The sequence below is a fragment of the Sturnus vulgaris genome (genome assembly GCF_052056855.1).
Source record: "Sturnus vulgaris isolate bStuVul1 chromosome 38 unlocalized genomic scaffold, bStuVul1.hap1 SUPER_38_unloc_1, whole genome shotgun sequence".
NCBI classification, from domain to species: domain Eukaryota; kingdom Metazoa; phylum Chordata; class Aves; order Passeriformes; family Sturnidae; genus Sturnus; species Sturnus vulgaris.
Window position 1 is genome coordinate 1 of NW_028275902.1, and position 18457 is coordinate 18457.

Below are 18457 nucleotides of genomic sequence, written 5' to 3' on the forward strand. Positions count from 1 at the left end.
TAAAGGCTTCAGCCTGGTGTTTTTCTGTCACTGTTATTTACCAATTAATAACAATTATGGGCGCTGGGCACAGACGTTCTCTCGGTTCTCTCCTCCCCTCACCACCATCAGCACAGACCCGAGGAGCTTCGGCTGCGGCTTCGGCCCTGCCGGGGCCTCCACAGGAGCGGCTTCAACTTAAAATGGAATTTTCTTCTAATTCGGGACCCTTGGAAAACTTTTACATGGACTTGAACGCTTGGGGCTCTTTGCCTTTCGAGGCTGAAGTGTCTTTGCAATAAGTAAATTTATAGGGACTAAAAAATGTTGAACGTTTCTGGAGATTTAATCCTGACAAAAACCCGACAGAGAAGGAGGAATAGGAGGAGGAGGAGGAGAATTTGGGTACCCCCAGAGCCCCAAAATCACAAGAAAAGAGGGACTTGGGAGCTCCCAGATCCTCGAATTTTGGTACAGGGGACTTTGGACACGCCCAGCCCCAAAAATCCCTGGATCAGAGGCGCTGGGAAATTCCCAGACCTCCAAAATCAGGGGAATTAAAGAATTTTGCTGCACCCACCCATGAGATATCGGAAAAAGGATAAAGCGAACCCTCGCCCACAAATAGCGGGACAAGGCCCTTCCCCAAACACCCCCCAAAATCCCCAATAAAAGCTAAAAAAACCCAAAATTCGGGGTTGAACTTCCTCAAACCCTTCGATCCCAAAATCCAAAAGATCCAGGGACCTCCAAATCCCAACCCCGCGGTTCCAGGAGCCCCCAGACCCCACCTTGGACCCCCCAAATTGGGGGCAGGGTCAGGGCCAGCAGCAGCAGCGGCCACGGGAGGCTCCGCGCTCCGTCCATGGCTCCTCGGGGTCCCGGGAAACTGGGAAGGGTCGGTGCTGCTCCCAGAAAAGCGGCTCCGAACTGGGGGGACTGGGAGTGGGGGCGGCAGCACCCCAAAAACGGCGCGGCCAATGGGAGCGCGGCGTTGGTGTGTCGTCATCGGTTGCCGGGTAGAGCCTTCAAAAACTGAGCCCGCTCAGAAATTCCAGCCAATCAGAATTGGCGCTGTTGGTGACTCAGCGGGTGCTGGGTAGAGCTGCTGGAAAATGGGGCTCCAAGAGAACCGGCCAATCAGGGCGCCAGAAAACAGCTTCAGCCAATCACGGAGAGCCCGGCAACAGAGCCAGCCAATCACAGCGCCGCCAAAAACCACGCCCGACCAATCAGGGAGCGCGTCGCTCATGACCCGGCCCGGATCCGCTCCGGTGCTCCCAGAGCGGCGCGGCTGCTTTGGGGCCAGCGGCTCCTGCCCGGCGCTGGCCATGGGGCGAGTGGCGGCAGCTGGGGCCGTACTGGTGGCACTGGTGGTGCTGGGAGCCCCCCCTGGGGCGGGCGCGGAGCTGTCGAGTGAGCGGGAGGGGGGGGGGAGGCGGTGGGACAGGGGGGGAGAAGGGGGAAAAGGGAGCGGGGGGAGCCCGGAATGGAAGGGGGAGGAGGAGGAGGAGGAGGAGGAGGAGGAGGAGGAGGAGGAGGAGGAGGAGGAGGAGGAGGAGGGGACCCCCCAAAGGAAGAGCGGGAGGGGCTGAGGATTGGGGGAAGGGGAGGGAGGGGTGGGAGAGGGTGGGAAAGTGGGGAAAAGGGGAGGGTGGGACCCCACAAGTGAGCGGGAGGGGCTGGGGATTGTGGGAAAAAGGTGGAAAAAGGGAAATTTGAGGGAATGGGATCCCAAAAGTGAGCGGGAGGTGGCTGGGGGTGAAAGGGATTGTGGGGAAAATGTGAGGAAAGGGAAAAGAGGGGTAATGAGACCCCAAAAGTGATTTTGGGTGCGGCTGGAGGGGGGAGGGGCGAGGATGTGAAAGGGGAAATGTGGGAAGGGAGGAGAAGAGGAAGTGGCAGCGCGGGCAGGAGGGTCCCGTGGGGCACAGGGGGTGCGGGGTGGGGATCCGGGTGGCCCCCGGAGCTTTGGGGGTGCTGGGGGGGATCCCCCTGACCCGTGTCCTGCACACACAGCGGTGCTCCAGTACATGGTAAAGCATGAGTGTCACTTCATTAACGGCACGGAGAAGGTGAGGTTCGTGGAGAGGTACATCTACAACCGGGTGGAGGACGTGAGGTTCGACAGCGACGTGGGGCTGCACGAGGGGTTCACCCCCGCTGGGGAGAAGTGGGCCCGGGACTGGAACAGCGACCCGGAATGGATGGAGCAGCAACGGACTGCAGTAGACTGGTACTGCCGGCACAACTACGAGGTGTCCACCCCGTTCAGCGTGGAGCGCAGAGGTGAGCGTGGGGCAGAGCGCGTCCCCTCGGGCCCTGCCCTGGCAATGACCCTGGAGCCCCTCAAAACCTCCCTGGGAATCACCCCAGAGACCCCAGCCCTCCCTGTGCCCATCCCCGAGGCCTCCAGTCCATTCCCAGTCCATCCCGGTCCATCCCAGTCCATCCCAGTGCCCCCCGCGCGTCCATTTCACGCGTGGTTGGAGCTGACGCGTCACAGCCAATGGGAGCGCGTGTCTCTGATGACTCATCTGTTGCCAGGCAGATCCGCGGCGCCGAATGCCCCGCGCTGGATTCGGCTCCCAGTGCCGCGCGCTCCATTCCCAGTTCATCCCAGTGCTCATCCACTCCCTCCCACTCGTTCTTCAAACATTCCCAATCCATTCCCAGTCTGTTCCCAGTTCATTCTCAGCTCAATCCCAGACTTCCATCTTCTGTCCCAGTGCCCCTCCAGTCCCTCCCAGTCCATTCCCATTCTCTGCCAATTCATTCCCAGGTCATCCCGGTCTCAACCTATTTCTTCCCAGTCCATTCCCAGTCCCTCCCAGTGCCGCCCCACCCCTCCCCTCTCTCTCCCAGTTCCCCCCAGCTGATCCCAGTGTGTCCCCGCTCTCTCCCAGTGCCTCCCAGCGTGTCCATCTCGCTGGTGCCCTCGAGCTCCCAGCCCGGCCCCGGGCGCCTGCTGTGCTCCGTGATGGATTTCTACCCTGCCCAAATCCAGGTGAGGTGGTTCCAGGGCCAGCAGGAGCTCTCGGAGCACGTGGTGGCCACCGACGTGGTGGCCAACGGCGACTGGACCTACCAGCTGCTGGTGCTGCTGGAAAGCCCGGCCCGGCGCGGGGTCACCTACACGTGCCAGGTGGAGCACGTCAGCCTGGAGCAGCCGCTGAGACAGCACTGGGGTACGGGGGAGGCACTGGGGGCGCTGCGAGAGGCACTGGGATGTGCTGGGAGCAACTGGGAGGGAGCTGGAGAGAGGCTGGGGAAAGTGGGAGAGGGGCTCGGGGGTGTGGGAGGGCTGGGCAGGGGTTTGGAGGACGGTGGGGAGGGTGGGATGGGGATGCGGGGGTGCTGGGTGGGCACTGGGAGGGAGTTTGGGGGTGCTGGGTGGAACTGGGAGGGAGTTTGGGGGTGCTGGGTGGGCACTGGGAGGGATCGGAGTGAGGCTGGAGGGCTGGAAGGAGATTGGGGCTGGGAAAGCGGGGCTCGGGATGAGGTTGGTTGTGCCGGGAAGGGACCGGGAGGGGTCCGGGTGAGTCCCGGAGGGGCTGGGAAGGGACCGGGAGAGGGTTTGGGGGTCCCGGGGCGCTGTGGGATGGCGAGAGGGACGGGAGCGGCTTTGGTGGGTGCCGGGGAGGGAGTGGGAAGAGACCGGGAGGAGGGTGCGGGGGGTCCCGGGTGGGCTGGGGCGATGGGGAGGGTGCTGGGAGGGTGTGGGGGTGTCGGTGCGAGGTTTTGGGGGGTGCTGAGCCCTGCGCACCCGCAGAGATGCCGCCGGACGCCGCCCGCAGCAAGATGCTGACGGGGATCGGGGGCTTCGTGCTGGGCTTGGTGTTCGTGGCGCTGGGGCTCGGCTTCTACGTGCGCAAGAAGGTGAGGGGGGGGTGCCGGGGGTCGTGTCCCCCCTGTCCCGGAGCGTGTGCGCTCCCCCCGGGGCCCCCAGCCCGGTGTCACCCCCTTTTCTGTGCCCGCAGAGCTCCTGAGGCGGCAGCGGCCGCAGCCCCTCCCCGTGGGCTCGGGCCCGGCCGGGACCCCCCGCTCCGTCCCCGCGCTGATTTTGGGGGGGTCGTGTGTCCCCCCCCAGCCCCGCTGTCACTCTGCCCCCGCCCGGCTGCTCCCAGTGCTCCCAATAAAGCTTCCAGTGCGAGCCGGTGCCGTTTATTGGGGGGCGCTGGGCAGGGATTTGGGCACGGGGGGGATGCGGTGGGAGCGGGGGGAGCGGGTGAAAGGATGGGGTTATTCATAAATTTTAATAAAGTTCAGATTTTAGCTTATGCTGTTTTCTTATTGAATGAACTTGGGGGAGGCCGCAATCAGAAAATTTTTCTCCTCGGGAATTTCCTCTGTGAGTTATTAATACAACAAATTCCGTGAGGGAAGAGCTGAGTTTTTAATGGAAGGAGAATGAAGAGTCGACGTGAATATTAGCTGAAAAATCATTTTATTGTCTTTAAAGCTGGACTGTACAGCACTAAAAATTCTGATAAACTGTGGAGAAAACATGGGAGGAAGGGAGGTTTAAAGCGTTTGGGAAATCCTTTGCCCCGAGGGAAAATGGGATCTCTGTTCCTGGAATTAAATATGAACAGAGAAAAGAGAGATGAGAGAACTCTTAATTGAAATGTTTAATTCTTAAAGTAAACGCCCCATGCGTTTAACATGGCCCTAACCACAAACACAGTTTGGGAGAGCTGTGAAGATGGGAGGATGTTACCGGAAAATAAAGCCACGAGAGAATTCGTTTTTTTTTTTTCTTCCAATGGAAAAAAATCCCTATAGGCGAAGAAGAGATTCCTGTACGTAAAGTGAACGGAGAAAGATGATTTAAGGTGGGAACTGAAGGAAGTGCGTCTGTTTTTTGTTGTTAAGAAGGTGTGGGAGGAGACGAGGAGGGATTGATCTGAAGATTTTATTTTGAATTTATTCTTTTCTTTGTGTTGTTAAAAAAGTTTTTCTTTATGCGCTTTCAAATTTAGGCTTACCTTACTTTTACTCCTAATTCTATCTCAGAACAAATAATGACGGTATCGAAATTGGCAAACCTGAACTAGAACATTTATGGGTGCATTGGCCTGGAAATGGAATTAAAACGCCGAGCCCGTTCCGGGCGGGAACGGGAAAATGGAGCCCGAATTTCCAGCAACTCTGCCCAGCAACCGATAAGTCACCAGCAGAAAGAATTCTGATTGGCTGGAATTTCTGAGCGGGCTCAGTTTTTCCGGTCTGAAGAACTCCGGCCTAGGATTTTCAAACTCCAAAAATCAACTCCTCTGCTTCCTCCTCCTCCTCTTCTTCCTCCTCCTTCTCAAACCCATCTCCCCGTGTCCCCCCATTCCCAGCGCTCACCTGGGCCCCCCCGTTTTCCCAACGCCGCCGCATCCCCCCCTTGCCCAAATCCCTGCCCAGCGCCCCCCAAGAAACGGCACCGGCTCGCACTGGGAAGCTTTATTGGGAGCACTGGGAGCAGCCGGGCGGGGGCAGAGTGACAGCGGGGCTGGGGGGGGACACACGACCCCCCCAAAATCAGCGCGGGGACGGAGCGGGGGGTCCCGGCCGGGCCCGAGCCCACGGGGAGGGGCTGCGGCCGCTGCCGCCTCAGGAGCTCTGCGGGCACAGAAAAGGGGGGTGACACCGGGCTGGGGGCCCCGGGGGGAGCGCACACGCTCCGGACAGGGGGGACACGACCCCCGGCACCCCCCCCTCACCTTCTTGCGCACGTAGAAGCCGAGCCCCAGCGCCACGAACACCAAGCCCAGCACGAAGCCCCCGATCCCCGTCAGCATCTTGCTGCGGGCGGCGTCCGGCGGCATCTCTGCGGGTGCGCAGGGCTCAGCACCCCCCAAAACCTCGCACCGACACCCCCACACCCTCCAGCACCCTCCCCATCGCCCCAGCCCACCCGGGACCCCCAAACCCTCTCCCGGTCCCTTCCCGGCACAACCAACCTCATCCCGAGCCCCGCTTTCCCAGCCCCAATCTCCTTCCAGCCCCTCCAGCCTCACTCCGATCCCTCCCAGTTCCACCCAGCACCCCCAAACTCCCTCCCAGTGCCCACCCAGCACCCCAAACTCCTCCCGCCGTGCCCACCCAGCACCCCCGCATCCCCATCCCACCCTCCCCACCGTCCTCCAAACCCCTGCCCAGCCCTCCCACACCCCGAGCCCCTCTCCCACTTTCCCCCAGCCTCTCTCCAGCTCCCTCCCAGTTGCTCCCAGCACATCCCAGTGCCTCTCGCAGCGCCCCCAGTGCCTCCCCCGTACCCCAGTGCTGTCTCAGCGGCTGCTCCAGGCTGACGTGCTCCACCTGGCACGTGTAGGTGACCCCGCGCCGGGCCGGGCTTTCCAGCAGCACCAGCAGCTGGTAGGTCCAGTCGCCGTTGGCCACCACGTCGGTGGCCACCACGTGCTCCGAGAGCTCCTGCTGGCCCTGGAACCACCTCACCTGGATTTGGGCAGGGTAGAAATCCATCACGGAGCACAGCAGGCGCCCGGGGCCGGGCTGGGAGCTCGAGGGCACCAGCGAGATGGACACGCTGGAGGCACTGGGAGAGAGCGGGGACACACTGGGATCAGCTGGGGGGAACTGGGAGAGAGAGCGGAGGGGTGGGGCGGCACTGGGAGGGACTGGGAATGGACTGGGAGGGACTGGGAATGGACTGGGAGGGACTGGGTTGAGACCGGGATGACCTGGGAATGAACTGGCAGAGATTGGGAATGGACTGGGTGGGACTGGAGGGGCACTGGGAGAGAAAATGAAGTCTGGGATTGAGCTGAGAATGAACTGGGAACAGACTGGGAATGGACTGGAATGGTCTGAGAAGGAGTGGGAGGCAGTGGATGAGCACTGGGATGAACTGGGAATGGAGCGCGCGGCACTGGGAGCCGAATCCAGCGCGGGGCATTCGGCGCCGCGGATCTGCCTGGCAACAGATGAGTCATCAGAGACACGCGCTCTCATTGGCTGAGACGCGTCAGCTCCAACCACGCGTGAAATGGACGCGCGGGGGGCACTGGGATGGACTGGGATGGACTGGGATGGACTGGATGGACTGGAGGCCTCGGGGATGGGCACAGGGAGGGCTGGGGTCTCTGGGGTGATTCCCAGGGAGGTTTTGAGGGGCTCCAGGGTCATTGCCAGGGCAGGGCCCGAGGGGACGCGCTCTGCCCCACGCTCACCTCTGCGCTCCACGCTGAACGGGGTGAACACCTCGTAGTTGTGCCGGCAGTACCAGTCCACTGCAGTCCGTCTGTTCTCCATCCATTCCGGGTCGCTGTTCCAGTACCGGGCCCACTTCTCCCCAGTGGGGGTGAACCCCTCGAACAGCCCACGTCGCTGTCGAACCTCACGAACTCCACCCGGTTGTAGAAGTACCTGTCCAAGAACCTCACCTTCTCCGTGCCGTTAATGAAGTGACACTCGGACTTTGCCACGTGCTGGAGCACCGCTGTGTGTGCAGGACACGGGTCAGGGGGATCCCCTCCAGCACCCCCAGAGCTCCGGGGGCCACCCGGGATCCCCACCCCGCACCCCCTGTGCCCCACGGGACCCTCCTGCCCGCGCTGCCACTTCCTCTTCTCCTCCCTTCCCGCATTTCCCCTTTCACATCCTCGCCCCTCCCCCCTCCAGCCGCACCCAAAATCACTTTTGGGGTCTCATTATCCCCCTTTTCCCATTCCTCACATTTTCCCCACAATCCCTTTCACCCCCAGCCACCTCCCGCTCACTTTTGGGATCCCATTCCTCAAATTTCCCCTTCCCCACCTTTTTGCCCAATCCCCAGCCCCTCCCGCTCACTTTTGGGGTCCCACCCTCCCCTTTTCCCACTTTCCCACCCTCTCCCACCCCTTCCTCCCCTTCCCCCAATCCTCAGCCCCTCCCGCTCTTCCTTTGGGGGGTCCCCTCCTCCTCCTCCTCCTCCTCCTCTTCCTCCTCCTCCTCCTCCTCTTCCTCCTCCTCCTCTTCCTCCTCCTCCTCTTCCTCCTCCTCTTCCTCCTCCTCCTCTTCCTCCTCCTCCTCCTCTTCCTCCTCCTCCTCTTCCTCCTCCTCCTCTTCCTCCTCTTCTTCCTCCTCCTCCTCTTCCTCCTCTTCTTCCTCCTCCTCCTAGTCCTCCTCCTCCTCCTCTTCTCCCTCTTCTTCCTCCTCCTCCTGCTCCTCCTCCTCCTCCTCCCCTCCCCCTTCCATTCCGGGCTCCCCCCGCCCCCTTTTCCCCCTTCTCCCCCCCTGTCCCACCGCCTCCCGCCCCCCCCCCCGCTCACTCGACAGCTCCGCGCCCGCCCCAGGGGGGGCTCCCAGCACCACCAGTGCCACCAGTACGGCCCCAGCTGCGCCACTCGCCCCATGGCCAGCGCCGGGCAGGAGCCGCTGGCCCCAAAGCAGCCGCGCCGCTCTGGGAGCACCGGAGCGGATGCGGGCCGGGTCATGAGCGACGCGCTCCCTGATTGGTCGGGCGTGGTTTTTGGCGGCGCTGTGATTGGCTGGCTCTGTTGCCGGGCTCTCCGTGATTGGCTGAAGCTGTTTTCTGGCGCCCTGATTGGCCGGTTCTCTTGGAGCCCCATTTTCCAGCAGCTCTACCCAGCACCCGATGAGTCACCAACAGCGCCAATTCTGATTGGCTGGAATTTCTGAGCGGGCTCAGTTTTTGAAGGCTCTACCCGGCAACCGATGACGACACACCAACGCCGCGCTCCCATTGGCCGCGCCGTTTTTGGGGTGCTGCCGCCCCACTCCAGTCCCCCCAGTTCGGAGCCGCTTTTCTGGGAGCAGCACCGACCCTTCCCAGTTTCCCGGGACCCCGAGGAGCCATGGACGGAGCGCGGAGCCTCCCGTGGCCGCTGCTGCTGCTGGCCCTGACCCTGCCCCCAATTTGGGGGGTCCAAGGTGGGGTCTGGGGGCTCCTGGAACCGCGGGGTTGGGATTTGGAGGTCCCTGGATCTTTTGGATTTTGGGGATCGAAGGGTTTGAGGAAGTTCAACCCCGAATTTTGGTTATTTTTAGCTTTTATTGGGATTTTGGGGGGTTTTTGGGGAAGGGCCTTGTCCCGCTATTTGTGGGCGAGGGTTCGCTTTATCCTTTTTCCGATATCTCATGGGTGGGTGCAGCAAAATTCTTTAATTCCCCTGATTTTGGAGGTCTGGGAATTTCCCAGCGCCTCTGATCCAGGGATTTTTGGGGCTGGGCGTGTCCAAAGTCCCCTGTACCAAAATTCGAGCATCTGGGAGCTCCCAAGTCCCTCTTTTCTTGTGATTTTGGGGCTCTGGGGGTACCCAAATTCTCCTCCTCCTCCTCCTATTCCTCCTTCTCTGTCGGGTTTTTGTCAGGATTAAATCTCCAGAAACGTTCAACATTTTTTAGTCCCTATAAATTTACTTATTGCAAAGACACTTCAGCCTCGAAAGGCAAAGAGCCCCAAGCGTTCAAGTCCATGTAAAAGTTTTCCAAGGGTCCCGAATTAGAAGAAAATTCCCATTTTGGGTTGAAGCCGCTCCTGTGGAGGCCCCGGCAGGGCCGAAGCCGCAGCCGAAGCTCCTCGGGTCTGTGCTGATGGTGGTGAGGGGAGGAGAGAACCGAGAGAACGTCTGTGCCCAGCGCCCATAATTGTTATTAATTGGTAAATAACAGTGACAGAAAAACACCAGGCTGAAGCCTTTCTTCCTCACCTACTGGATTTCCAATTTGCTCGTACGAAACTTTACATATAATTACACATATTTTATCAATTTTACCCGAAAAATGTAATTTCTATTCTTACTATGTTTTTTGGTTTATGTCTAAAATTGTTTTTTCGAGTTGTCATTGAGAGTTGTTTCTGAGACTTGTTTTCTACAGCGATATCTAGGAATGTGTTTTTAATCACTCGTTGTGATTTATTAGAATTGACTACAAATTAATCTATGACTCTGCATGTTAAACTACTTAAAACGCGTTCTTACTTCAATGAACTTATTTACTTGCTCAAACTTGCACCTCGATTTCATGTACGAGCGGCTGAATATATTTTAATTTCTCTAAAAGCTTTAATTCAAACCCTGCATTTTGACCTCGGTCTTCCAGATTCCAACACTGCTCCTCCTCCTCTTCCTCCTCCTCTTCCATCCCTTCTCCCCCGTCCCCCGTTTTCCCATCCCCCCCGTGCCCAAATCCCTGCCCAGCGCCCCCCAATAAACGGCACCGGATCGCACTGGGAAGCTTTATTGGGAGCACTGGGAGCAGCCGGGCGGGGGCAGAGTGACAGCGGGGCTGGGGGGGGACACACGACCCCCCCAAAATCAGCGCGGGGACGGAGCGGGGGGTCCCGGCCGGGCCCGAGCCCACGGGGAGGGGCTGCGGCCGCTGCCGCCTCAGGAGCTCTGCGGGCACAGAAAAGGGGGTGACACCGGGCTGGGGGCCCCGGGGGGAGCGCACACGCTCCGGGACAGGGGGGACACGACCCCCGGCACCCCCCCCTCACCTTCTTGCGCACGTAGAAGCCGAGCCCCAGCGCCACGAACACCAAGCCCAGCACGAAGCCCCCGATCCCCGTCAGCATCTTGCTGCGGGCGGCGTCCGGCGGCATCTCTGCGGGTGCGCAGGGCTCAGCACCCCCCCAAAACCTCGCACCGACACCCCCACACCCTCCCAGCACCCTCCCCATCGCCCCCAGCCCACCCGGGACCCCCCGCACCCTCCTCCCGGTCTCTTCCCACTCCCTCCCCGGCACCCACCAAAGCCGCTCCCGTCCCTCTCGCCATCCCACAGCCCACCCGGGACCCCCAAACCCTCTCCCGGTCCCTTCCCAGCCCCTCCGGGGCTCACCCGGACCCCTCCCGGTCTCTTCCCGGCACAACCAACCTCATCCCGAGCCCCTCTTTCCCAGCCCCAATCTCCTTCCAGCCCCTCCAGCCTCACTCCGATCCCTCCCGTGCCCACCCAGCACCCCCAAACTCCCTCCCAGTGCCCACCCAGCACCCCCAAACTCCCTCCCAGTTCCACCCAGCACCCCCAAACTCCCTCCCAGTGCCCACCCAGCACCCCCGCATCCCCATCCCACCCTCCCCACCGTCCTCCAAACCCCTGCCCAGCCCTCCCACACCCCCGAGCCCCTCTCCCACTTTCCCCCAGCCTCTCTCCAGCTCCCTCCCAGTTGCTCCCAGCACATCCCAGTGCCTCTCGCAGCGCCCCCAGTGCCTCCCCCGTACCCCAGTGCTGTCTCAGCGGCTGCTCCAGGCTGACGTGCTCCACCTGGCACGTGTAGGTGACCCCGCGCCGGGCCGGGCTTTCCAGCAGCACCAGCAGCTGGTAGGTCCAGTCGCCGTTGGCCACCACGTCGGTGGCCACCACGTGCTCCGAGAGCTCCTGCTGGCCCTGGAACCACCTCACCTGGATTTGGGCAGGGTAGAAATCCATCACGGAGCACAGCAGGCGCCCGGGGCCGGGCTGGGAGCTCGAGGGCACCAGCGAGATGGACACGCTGGGAGGCACTGGGAGAGAGCGGGGACACACTGGGATCAGCTGGGGGGAACTGGGAGAGAGAGGGGAGGGGCGGGGTGGCACTGGGAGGGACTGGGAATGGACTGGGAGGGACTGGGAATAGACTGGGAATGGACTGGGAAGAAATGGGTTGAGACCGGGATGACCTGGGATTGAACTGGCAGAGATTGGGAATGGACTGGGTGGGGCGGGCAACGGACTGGGAGGAAATGGGAATGGACTGGGAGGGACTGGAGGGGCACTGGGACAGAAGATGGAAGTCTGGGATTGAGCTGAGAATGAACTGGGAACAGACTGGGAATGGACTGGGAATGTTTGAAGAAGGAGTGGGAGGGAGTGGATGAGCACTGGGATGAACTGGGAATGGAGCGCGCGGCACTGGGAGCCGAATCCAGCGCGGGGCACTCGGCGCCGCGGATCTGCCTGGCAACAGATGAGTCATCAGAGACACGCGCTCTCATTGGCTGAGACGCCTCAGCTCCAACCACGCGTGAAATGGACGCGCGGGGGGCACTGGGATGGACTGGGATGGACTGGGATGGACTGGGATGGACTGGAGGCCTCGGGGATGGGCACAGGGAGGGCTGGGGTCTCTGGGGTGATTCCCAGGGAGGTTTTGAGGGGCTCCAGGGTCATTGCCAGGGCAGGGCCCGAGGGGACGCGCTCTGCCCCACGCTCACCTCTGCGCTCCACGAGGAACGGGGTGGACACCTCGTAGTTGTGCCGGCAGTACCTGTCCACCGCAGTCCGTATGTCCTCCATCCATTCCGGGTCGCTGTTCAAGCGCCGGGCCTGTTTCTCCCCATAGGGGGTGAACCCCTCGTGCAGCCCCACGTCGCTGTCGAACCTCACGAACTCCACCCGGTTGTAGATGTACCTCTGCACGAACCTCACCTTCTCCGTGCCGTTAATGAAGTGACACTCGGCCTTTCCCATGAACTGGAGCACCGCTGTGTGTGCAGGACACGGGTCAGGGGGATCCCCCCCAGCACCCCCAAAGCTCCGGGGGCCACCCGGGATCCCCACCCCGCACCCCCTGTGCCCCACGGGACCCTCCTGCCCGCGCTGCCACTTCCTCTTCTCCTCCCTTCCCGCATTTCCCCTTTCACATCCTCGCCCCTCCCCCCTCCAGCCGCACCCAAAAGCACTTTTGGGGTCTCATTATCCCCCTTTTCCCTTTCCTCACATTTTCCCCACAATCCCTTTCACCCCCAGCCACCTCCCGCTCACTTTTGGGATCCCATTCCCTCAAATTTCCCTTTTCCCACCTTTTTCCAACAATCCCCAGCCCCTCCCGCTCACTTTTGGGGTCCCACCCTCCCCTTTTCCCCACTTTCCCACCCCCTCCCACCCCTTCCTCCCCTTCCCCCAATCCTCAGCCCCTCCCGCTCTTCCTTTGGGGGGTCCCCTCCTCCTCCTCCTCCTCCTCCTCCTCCTCCTCGTCCCCCTTCCATTCCGGGCTCCCCCCGCCCCCTTTTCCCCCTTCTCCCCCCCTGTCCCACCACCTCCCGCCCCCCCCCGCTCACTCGACAGCTCCGCGCCCGCCCCAGGGGGGGCTCCCAGCACCACCAGTGCCACCAGTACGGCCCCAGCTGCCGCCACTCGCCCCATGGCCAGCGCCGGGCAGGAGCCGCTGGCCCCAAAGCAGCCGCGCCGCTCTGGGAGCACCGGAGCGGATGCGGGCCGGGTCATGAGCGACGCGCTCCCTGATTGGTCGGGCGTGGTTTTTGGCCGCGCTGTGATTGGCTGGCTCTGTTGCCGGGCTCTCCGTGATTGGCTGAAGCTGTTTTCTGGCGCCCTGATTGGCCGGTTCTCTTGGAGCCCCATTTTCCAGCAGCTCTACCCAGCACCCGATGAGTCACCAACAGCGCCAATTCTGATTGGCTGGAATTTCTGAGCGGGCTCAGTTTTTGAAGGCTCTACCCGGCAACCGATGACGACACACCAACGCCGCGCTCCCATTGGCCGCGTCGTTTTTGGGGTGCTGCCGCCCCCACTCCCAGTCCCCCCAGTTCGGAGCCGCTTTTCTGGGAGCAGCACCGACCCTTCCCAGTTTCCCGGGACCCCGAGGAGCCATGGACGGAGCGCGGAGCCTCCCGTGGCCGCTGCTGCTGCTGGCCCTGACCCTGCCCCCAATTTGGGGGGTCCAAGGTGGGGTCTGGGGGCTCCTGGAACCGCGGGGTTGGGATTTGGAGGTCCCTGGATCTTTTGGATTTTGGGGATCGAAGGGTTTGAGGAAGTTCAACCCCGAATTTTGGGTTTTTTTTAGCTTTTATTGGGGATTTTGGGGGTTTTTGGGGAAGGGCCTTGTCCCGCTATTTGTGGGCGAGGGTTCGCTTTGTCCTTTTTCCGATATCTCATGGGTGGGTGCAGCAAAATTCTTTAATTCCCCTGATTTTGGAGGTCTGGGAATTTCCCAGCGCCTCTGATCCAGGGATTTTTGGGGCTGGGCGTGTCCAAACTCCCCTGTACCAAAATTCGAGGATCTGGGAGCTCCCAAGTCCCTCTTTTCTTGTGATTTTGGGACTCTGGGGGTACCCAAATTCTCCTCCTCCTCCTCCTATTCCTCCTTCTCTGTCGGGTTTTTGTCAGGATTAAATCTCCAGAAACGTTCAACATTTTTTAGTCCCTATAAATTTACTTATTGCAAAGACACTTCAGCCTCGAAAGGCAAAGAGCCCCAAGCGTTCAAGTCCATGTAAAAGTTTTCCCAGGGTCCCGAATTAGAAGAAAATTCCCATTTTAAGTTGAAGCCGCTCCTGTGGAGGCCCCGGCAGGGCCGAAGCCGCAGCCGAAGCTCCTCGGGTCTGTGCTGATGGTGGTGAGGGGAGGAGAGAACCGAGAGAACGTCTGTGCCCAGCGCCCATAATTGTTATTAATTGGTAAATAACAGTGACAGAAAAACACCAGGCTGAAGCCTTTCTTCCTCACCTACTGGATTTCCAATTTGCTCGTACGAAACTTTACATATAATTACACATATTTTATCAATTTTACCCGAAAAATGTAATTTCTATTCTTACTATGTTTTTTGGTTTATGTCTAAAATTGTTTTTTCGAGTTGTCATTGAGAGTTGTTTCTGAGACTTGTTTTCTACAGCGATATCTAGGAATGTGTTTTTAATCACTCGTTGTGATTTATTAGAATTGACTAGAAATTAATCTATGACTCTGCATGTTAAACTACTTAAAACGCGTTCTTACTTCAATGAACTTATTTACTTGCTCAAACTTGCACCTCGATTTCATGTACGAGCGGCTGAATATATTTTAATTTCTCTAAAAGCTTTAATTCAAACCCTGCATTTTGACCTCGGTCTTCCAGATTCCAACACTGCTCCTCCTCCTCTTCCTCCTCCTCTTCCATCCCTTCTCCCCCGTCCCCCGTTTTCCCATCCCCCCCGTGCCCAAATCCCTGCCCAGCGCCCCCCAATAAACGGCACCGGCTCGCACTGGGAAGCTTTATTGGGAGCACTGGGAGCAGCCGGGCGGGGGCAGAGTGACAGCGGGGCTGGGGGGGGACACACGACCCCCCCAAAATCAGCGCGGGGACGGAGCGGGGGGTCCCGGCCGGGCCCGAGCCCACGGGGAGGGGCTGCGGCCGCTGCCGCCTCAGGAGCTCTGCGGGCACAGAAAAGGGGGTGACACCGGGCTGGGGGCCCCGGGGGGAGCGCACACGCTCCGGGACAGGGGGGACACGACCCCCGGCACCCCCCCCTCACCTTCTTGCGCACGTAGAAGCCGAGCCCCAGCGCCACGAACACCAAGCCCAGCACGAAGCCCCCGATCCCCGTCAGCATCTTGCTGCGGGCGGCGTCCGGCGGCATCTCTGCGGGTGCGCAGGGCTCAGCACCCCCCAAAACCTCGCACCGACACCCCCACACCCTCCCAGCACCCTCCCCATCGCCCCCAGCCCACCCGGGACCCCCAAACCCTCTCCCGGTCCCTTCCCGGCACAACCAACCTCATCCCGAGCCCCGCTTTCCCAGCCCCAATCTCCTTCCAGCCCCTCCAGCCTCACTCCGATCCCTCCCAGTTCCACCCAGCACCCCCAAACTCCCTCCCAGTGCCCACCCAGCACCCCCGCATCCCCATCCCACCCTCCCCACCGTCCTCCAAACCCCTGCCCAGCCCTCCCACACCCCCGAGCCCCTCTCCCACTTTCCCCCAGCCTCTCTCCAGCTCCCTCCCAGTTGCTCCCAGCACATCCCAGTGCCTCTCGCAGCGCCCCCAGTGCCTCCCCCGTACCCCAGTGCTGTCTCAGCGGCTGCTCCAGGCTGACGTGCTCCACCTGGCACGTGTAGGTGACCCCGCGCCGGGCCGGGCTTTCCAGCAGCACCAGCAGCTGGTAGGTCCAGTCGCCGTTGGCCACCACGTCGGTGGCCACCACGTGCTCCGAGAGCTCCTGCTGGCCCTGGAACCACCTCACCTGGATTTGGGCAGGGTAGAAATCCATCACGGAGCACAGCAGGCGCCCGGGGCCGGGCTGGGAGCTCGAGGGCACCAGCGAGATGGACACGCTGGGAGGCACTGGGAGAGAGCGGGGACACACTGGGATCAGCTGGGGGGAACTGGGAGAGAGAGGGGAGGGGTGGGGCGGCACTGGGAGGGACTGGGAATGGACTGGGAGGGACTGGGAATAGACTGGGAAGAAATGGGTTGAGACCGGGATGACCTGGGAACGGACTGGCAGAGATTGGGAATGGACTGGGTGGGGCTGGCAACGGACTGGGAGGAAATGGGAATGGACTGGGAGGGACTGGAGGGGCACTGGGAGAGAAAATGGAAGTCTGGGATTGAGCTGAGAATGAACTGGGAACAGACTGGGAATGGTCTGGGAATGTTTGAAGAAGGAGTGGGAGGGAGTGGATGAGCACTGGGATGAACTGGGAATGGAGCGCGCGGCACTGGGAGCCGAATCCAGCGCGGGGCACTCGGCGCCGCGGATCTGCCTGGCAACAGATGAGTCATCAGAGACACGCGCTCTCATTGGCTGAGACGCGTCAGCTCCAACCACGCGTGAAATGGACGCGCGGGGGGGGGGCACTGGGATGGACTGGGATGGACTGGGATGGACTGGGATGGACTGGAGGCCTCGGGGATGGGCACAGGGAGGGCTGGGGTCTCTGGGGTGATTCCCAGGGAGGTTTTGAGGGGCTCCAGGGTCATTGCCAGGGCAGGGCCCGAGGGGACGCGCTCTGCCCCACGCTCACCTCTGCGCTCCACGCTGAACGGGGCGTCCAGCTCGTAGTTGTACCGGCAGTACCTGTCCACCTCAGACCGTTTACGCTCCATCCATTCCGGGTCGCTGTTCCAGTCCCGGGCCCACTTCTCCCCAGCGGGGGTGAACCCCTCGTACAGCCCCACGTCGCTGTCGAACGTCACGTCCTCCACCCGGTTGTAGAATTGCCTCTCCATGTACCTCACGTTCTCCGTGCCGTTAATGAAGTGACACTCATGCTTTACCATGAACTGGAACACCGCTGTGTGTGCAGGACACGGGTCAGGGGGATCCCCCCCAGCACCCCCAGAGCTCCGGGGTCCACCCGGGATCCCCAACCCGCACCCCCTGTGCCCCACGGGACCCTCCTGCCCGCGCTGCCACTTCCTCTTCTCCTCAAATCCCACAGTTCCTCATCCACATCCACATCCTCTCCCTTCTCACGCCCAGCCACACCCAAAATCACTTTTGGGGTCTCATTACCCCTCTTTTCCCTTTCCTCACCATTTTCCCAAAAATCCCTTTCACCCCCAGCCACCTCCCGCTCACTTTTGGGATCCCATTTCCTCAAATTTCCCTTTTCCCACCTTTTTCCCACAATCCCCAGCCCCTCCCGCTCACTTTTGGTGTCCCACCCTCCCCTTTTCCCCACTTTCCCACCCTCTCCCACCCCTTCCTCCCCTTCCCCCAATCCTCAGCCCCTCCCGCTCTTCCTTTGGGGGGTCCCATCCTCCTCCTCCTCCTCCTCCTCCTCCTCCTCCTCCTCCTCCCCCTCCCCCTTCCATTCCGGGCTCCCCCCGCCCCCTTTTCCCCCCTTCTCCCCCCCTCTCCCACCGCCTCCCGCCCCGCCCCGCTCACTCGACAGCTCCGCGCCCGCCCCAGGGGGGGCTCCCAGCACCACCAGTGCCACCAGTACGGCCCCAGCTGCCGCCACTCGCCCCATGGCCAGCGCCGGGCAGGAGCCGCCGGCCCCAAAGCGGCCGCTGGGGCTGCACTGGGAGCTCCAGGCCGGAGCAGGGCGGGCTCAGCAGCCGCCAGGTGATGACGTCACACACCGCACCGGACAATTCCCATTGGCCGCAGCGCGATCCGCCTGCTTTGCCATTGGCTGAGGCGTTCCCGGGAGGTTTTTTTTTTTTGTTTGGGGGGATTTTTGGGCAGCGGGAACCTCGGGCTGCTGGGCAGGGGCGAGCGGGCATTGAGAGACACGGGCCGCGCTCATCCGTGCGCTGAAAAAACTCTTCATTGTCCCCATTGTCCCCGCTCACGCCTGAGCCCATTTTCTCCTCGCAGCTCTGCGATTCTCCGCGGGTTTGTGTCCCTAAAAACCCGAAAGCGCCGCGATTCAGCCCAGAAATCCCTCCCGGGAGTTCTCCCGCTCTGATCTCTGCACTTTTGGGCTTTTGGGGTCCCCCTTCCCCGGGCTCCTGGGGTTCCCCCCTTGTTGGAATCCCTGAAATCTGGGAATTTTGAACTTTCTGCGCTGTCGGGCACTAATCCCCAAATGAACACTGATTTCACCTAAAGCCCTGGAGAAGGCTTCCAAAAATGAATTACAGGTTTAGAATTGCTGGGGAGTAGTTTAAATGGAAATGTGGAATATCACAGAGTGAAAAGTGTAGGATTTGAAATTTTTAAATACAGCAAAAATTATGAGAGAATATTAGACTTTTGAGGCCGAGTTTTTCTGGTTTTTTTTTTTTTTTTCTATTTAAGTAATAATTTTTAATTAGGTAGCAAATGCCACAATGCGAGTCACGGATATTTAGTCATTGAGTTAAAATT

The 18457-nt window shown here is 60.7% G+C and overlaps 3 protein-coding genes and 1 pseudogene across 4 annotated transcripts; 1 reads left to right on the forward strand and 3 right to left on the reverse strand.

Annotated features, from left to right (window-relative positions):
• The first annotated feature begins 1254 nt into the window (after window positions 1-1254).
• LOC148219519 (class II histocompatibility antigen, B-L beta chain-like) lies at window positions 1255-4132 on the forward strand. Its single transcript, XM_088157483.1, has 5 exons — window positions 1255-1395; window positions 1999-2268; window positions 2886-3167; window positions 3752-3858; window positions 3960-4132. Exons 1-5 carry the CDS (start codon window positions 1311-1313, stop codon window positions 3966-3968), a joined length of 753 nt encoding a protein of 250 aa, XP_088013609.1. The 5' UTR covers window positions 1255-1310; the 3' UTR covers window positions 3969-4132.
• A 1289-nt stretch (window positions 4133-5421) lies between these two features.
• On the reverse strand, window positions 5422-8571 carry LOC148219520 (class II histocompatibility antigen, B-L beta chain-like; annotated as a pseudogene). Its single transcript, XR_015799734.1, has 5 exons — window positions 8241-8571; window positions 6967-7429; window positions 6246-6513; window positions 5691-5797; window positions 5422-5589 (listed from the first exon to the last, which is right to left on the reverse strand). The product of XR_015799734.1 is annotated as a class II histocompatibility antigen, B-L beta chain-like (transcript).
• A 1586-nt stretch (window positions 8572-10157) lies between these two features.
• Window positions 10158-13133, reverse strand: LOC148219521 (class II histocompatibility antigen, B-L beta chain-like). Its single transcript, XM_088157481.1, has 5 exons — window positions 12978-13133; window positions 12132-12401; window positions 11160-11441; window positions 10433-10539; window positions 10158-10331 (listed from the first exon to the last, which is right to left on the reverse strand). Exons 1-5 carry the CDS (start codon window positions 13060-13062, stop codon window positions 10323-10325), a joined length of 753 nt encoding a protein of 250 aa, XP_088013607.1. The 5' UTR covers window positions 13063-13133; the 3' UTR covers window positions 10158-10322.
• A 1765-nt stretch (window positions 13134-14898) lies between these two features.
• Window positions 14899-17666, reverse strand: LOC148219522 (class II histocompatibility antigen, B-L beta chain-like). Its single transcript, XM_088157484.1, has 5 exons — window positions 17531-17666; window positions 16665-16934; window positions 15700-15981; window positions 15174-15280; window positions 14899-15072 (listed from the first exon to the last, which is right to left on the reverse strand). The coding sequence occupies exons 1-5, from the start codon at window positions 17613-17615 to the stop codon at window positions 15064-15066; spliced, it is 753 nt and encodes a 250-aa protein (XP_088013610.1). The 5' UTR covers window positions 17616-17666; the 3' UTR covers window positions 14899-15063.
• Window positions 17667-18457: the final 791 nt, after the last annotated feature.

Coding starts and splice junctions, on each gene's coding strand:
- LOC148219519 (XM_088157483.1), top strand. CDS start 1,311: ATGGGGCGAGTGGCGGCAGCTGGGGCCGTACTGGTGGCACTGGTGGTG. Junction 1,396..1,998: donor GGCGGGCGCGGAGCTGTCGA/GTGAGCGGGAGG, acceptor CTGCACACACAG/CGGTGCTCCAGTACATGGTA. Junction 3,168..3,751: donor GCCGCTGAGACAGCACTGGG/GTACGGGGGAGG, acceptor GCGCACCCGCAG/AGATGCCGCCGGACGCCGCC.
- LOC148219521 (XM_088157481.1), bottom strand. CDS start 13,062: ATGGGGCGAGTGGCGGCAGCTGGGGCCGTACTGGTGGCACTGGTGGTG. Junction 11,442..12,131: donor GTTCCTCGTGGAGCGCAGAG/GTGAGCGTGGGG, acceptor GCTCTCTCCCAG/TGCCTCCCAGCGTGTCCATC. Junction 10,540..11,159: donor GCCGCTGAGACAGCACTGGG/GTACGGGGGAGG, acceptor GCGCACCCGCAG/AGATGCCGCCGGACGCCGCC.
- LOC148219522 (XM_088157484.1), bottom strand. CDS start 17,615: ATGGGGCGAGTGGCGGCAGCTGGGGCCGTACTGGTGGCACTGGTGGTG. Junction 15,982..16,664: donor GTTCAGCGTGGAGCGCAGAG/GTGAGCGTGGGG, acceptor GCTCTCTCCCAG/TGCCTCCCAGCGTGTCCATC. Junction 15,281..15,699: donor GCCGCTGAGACAGCACTGGG/GTACGGGGGAGG, acceptor GCGCACCCGCAG/AGATGCCGCCGGACGCCGCC.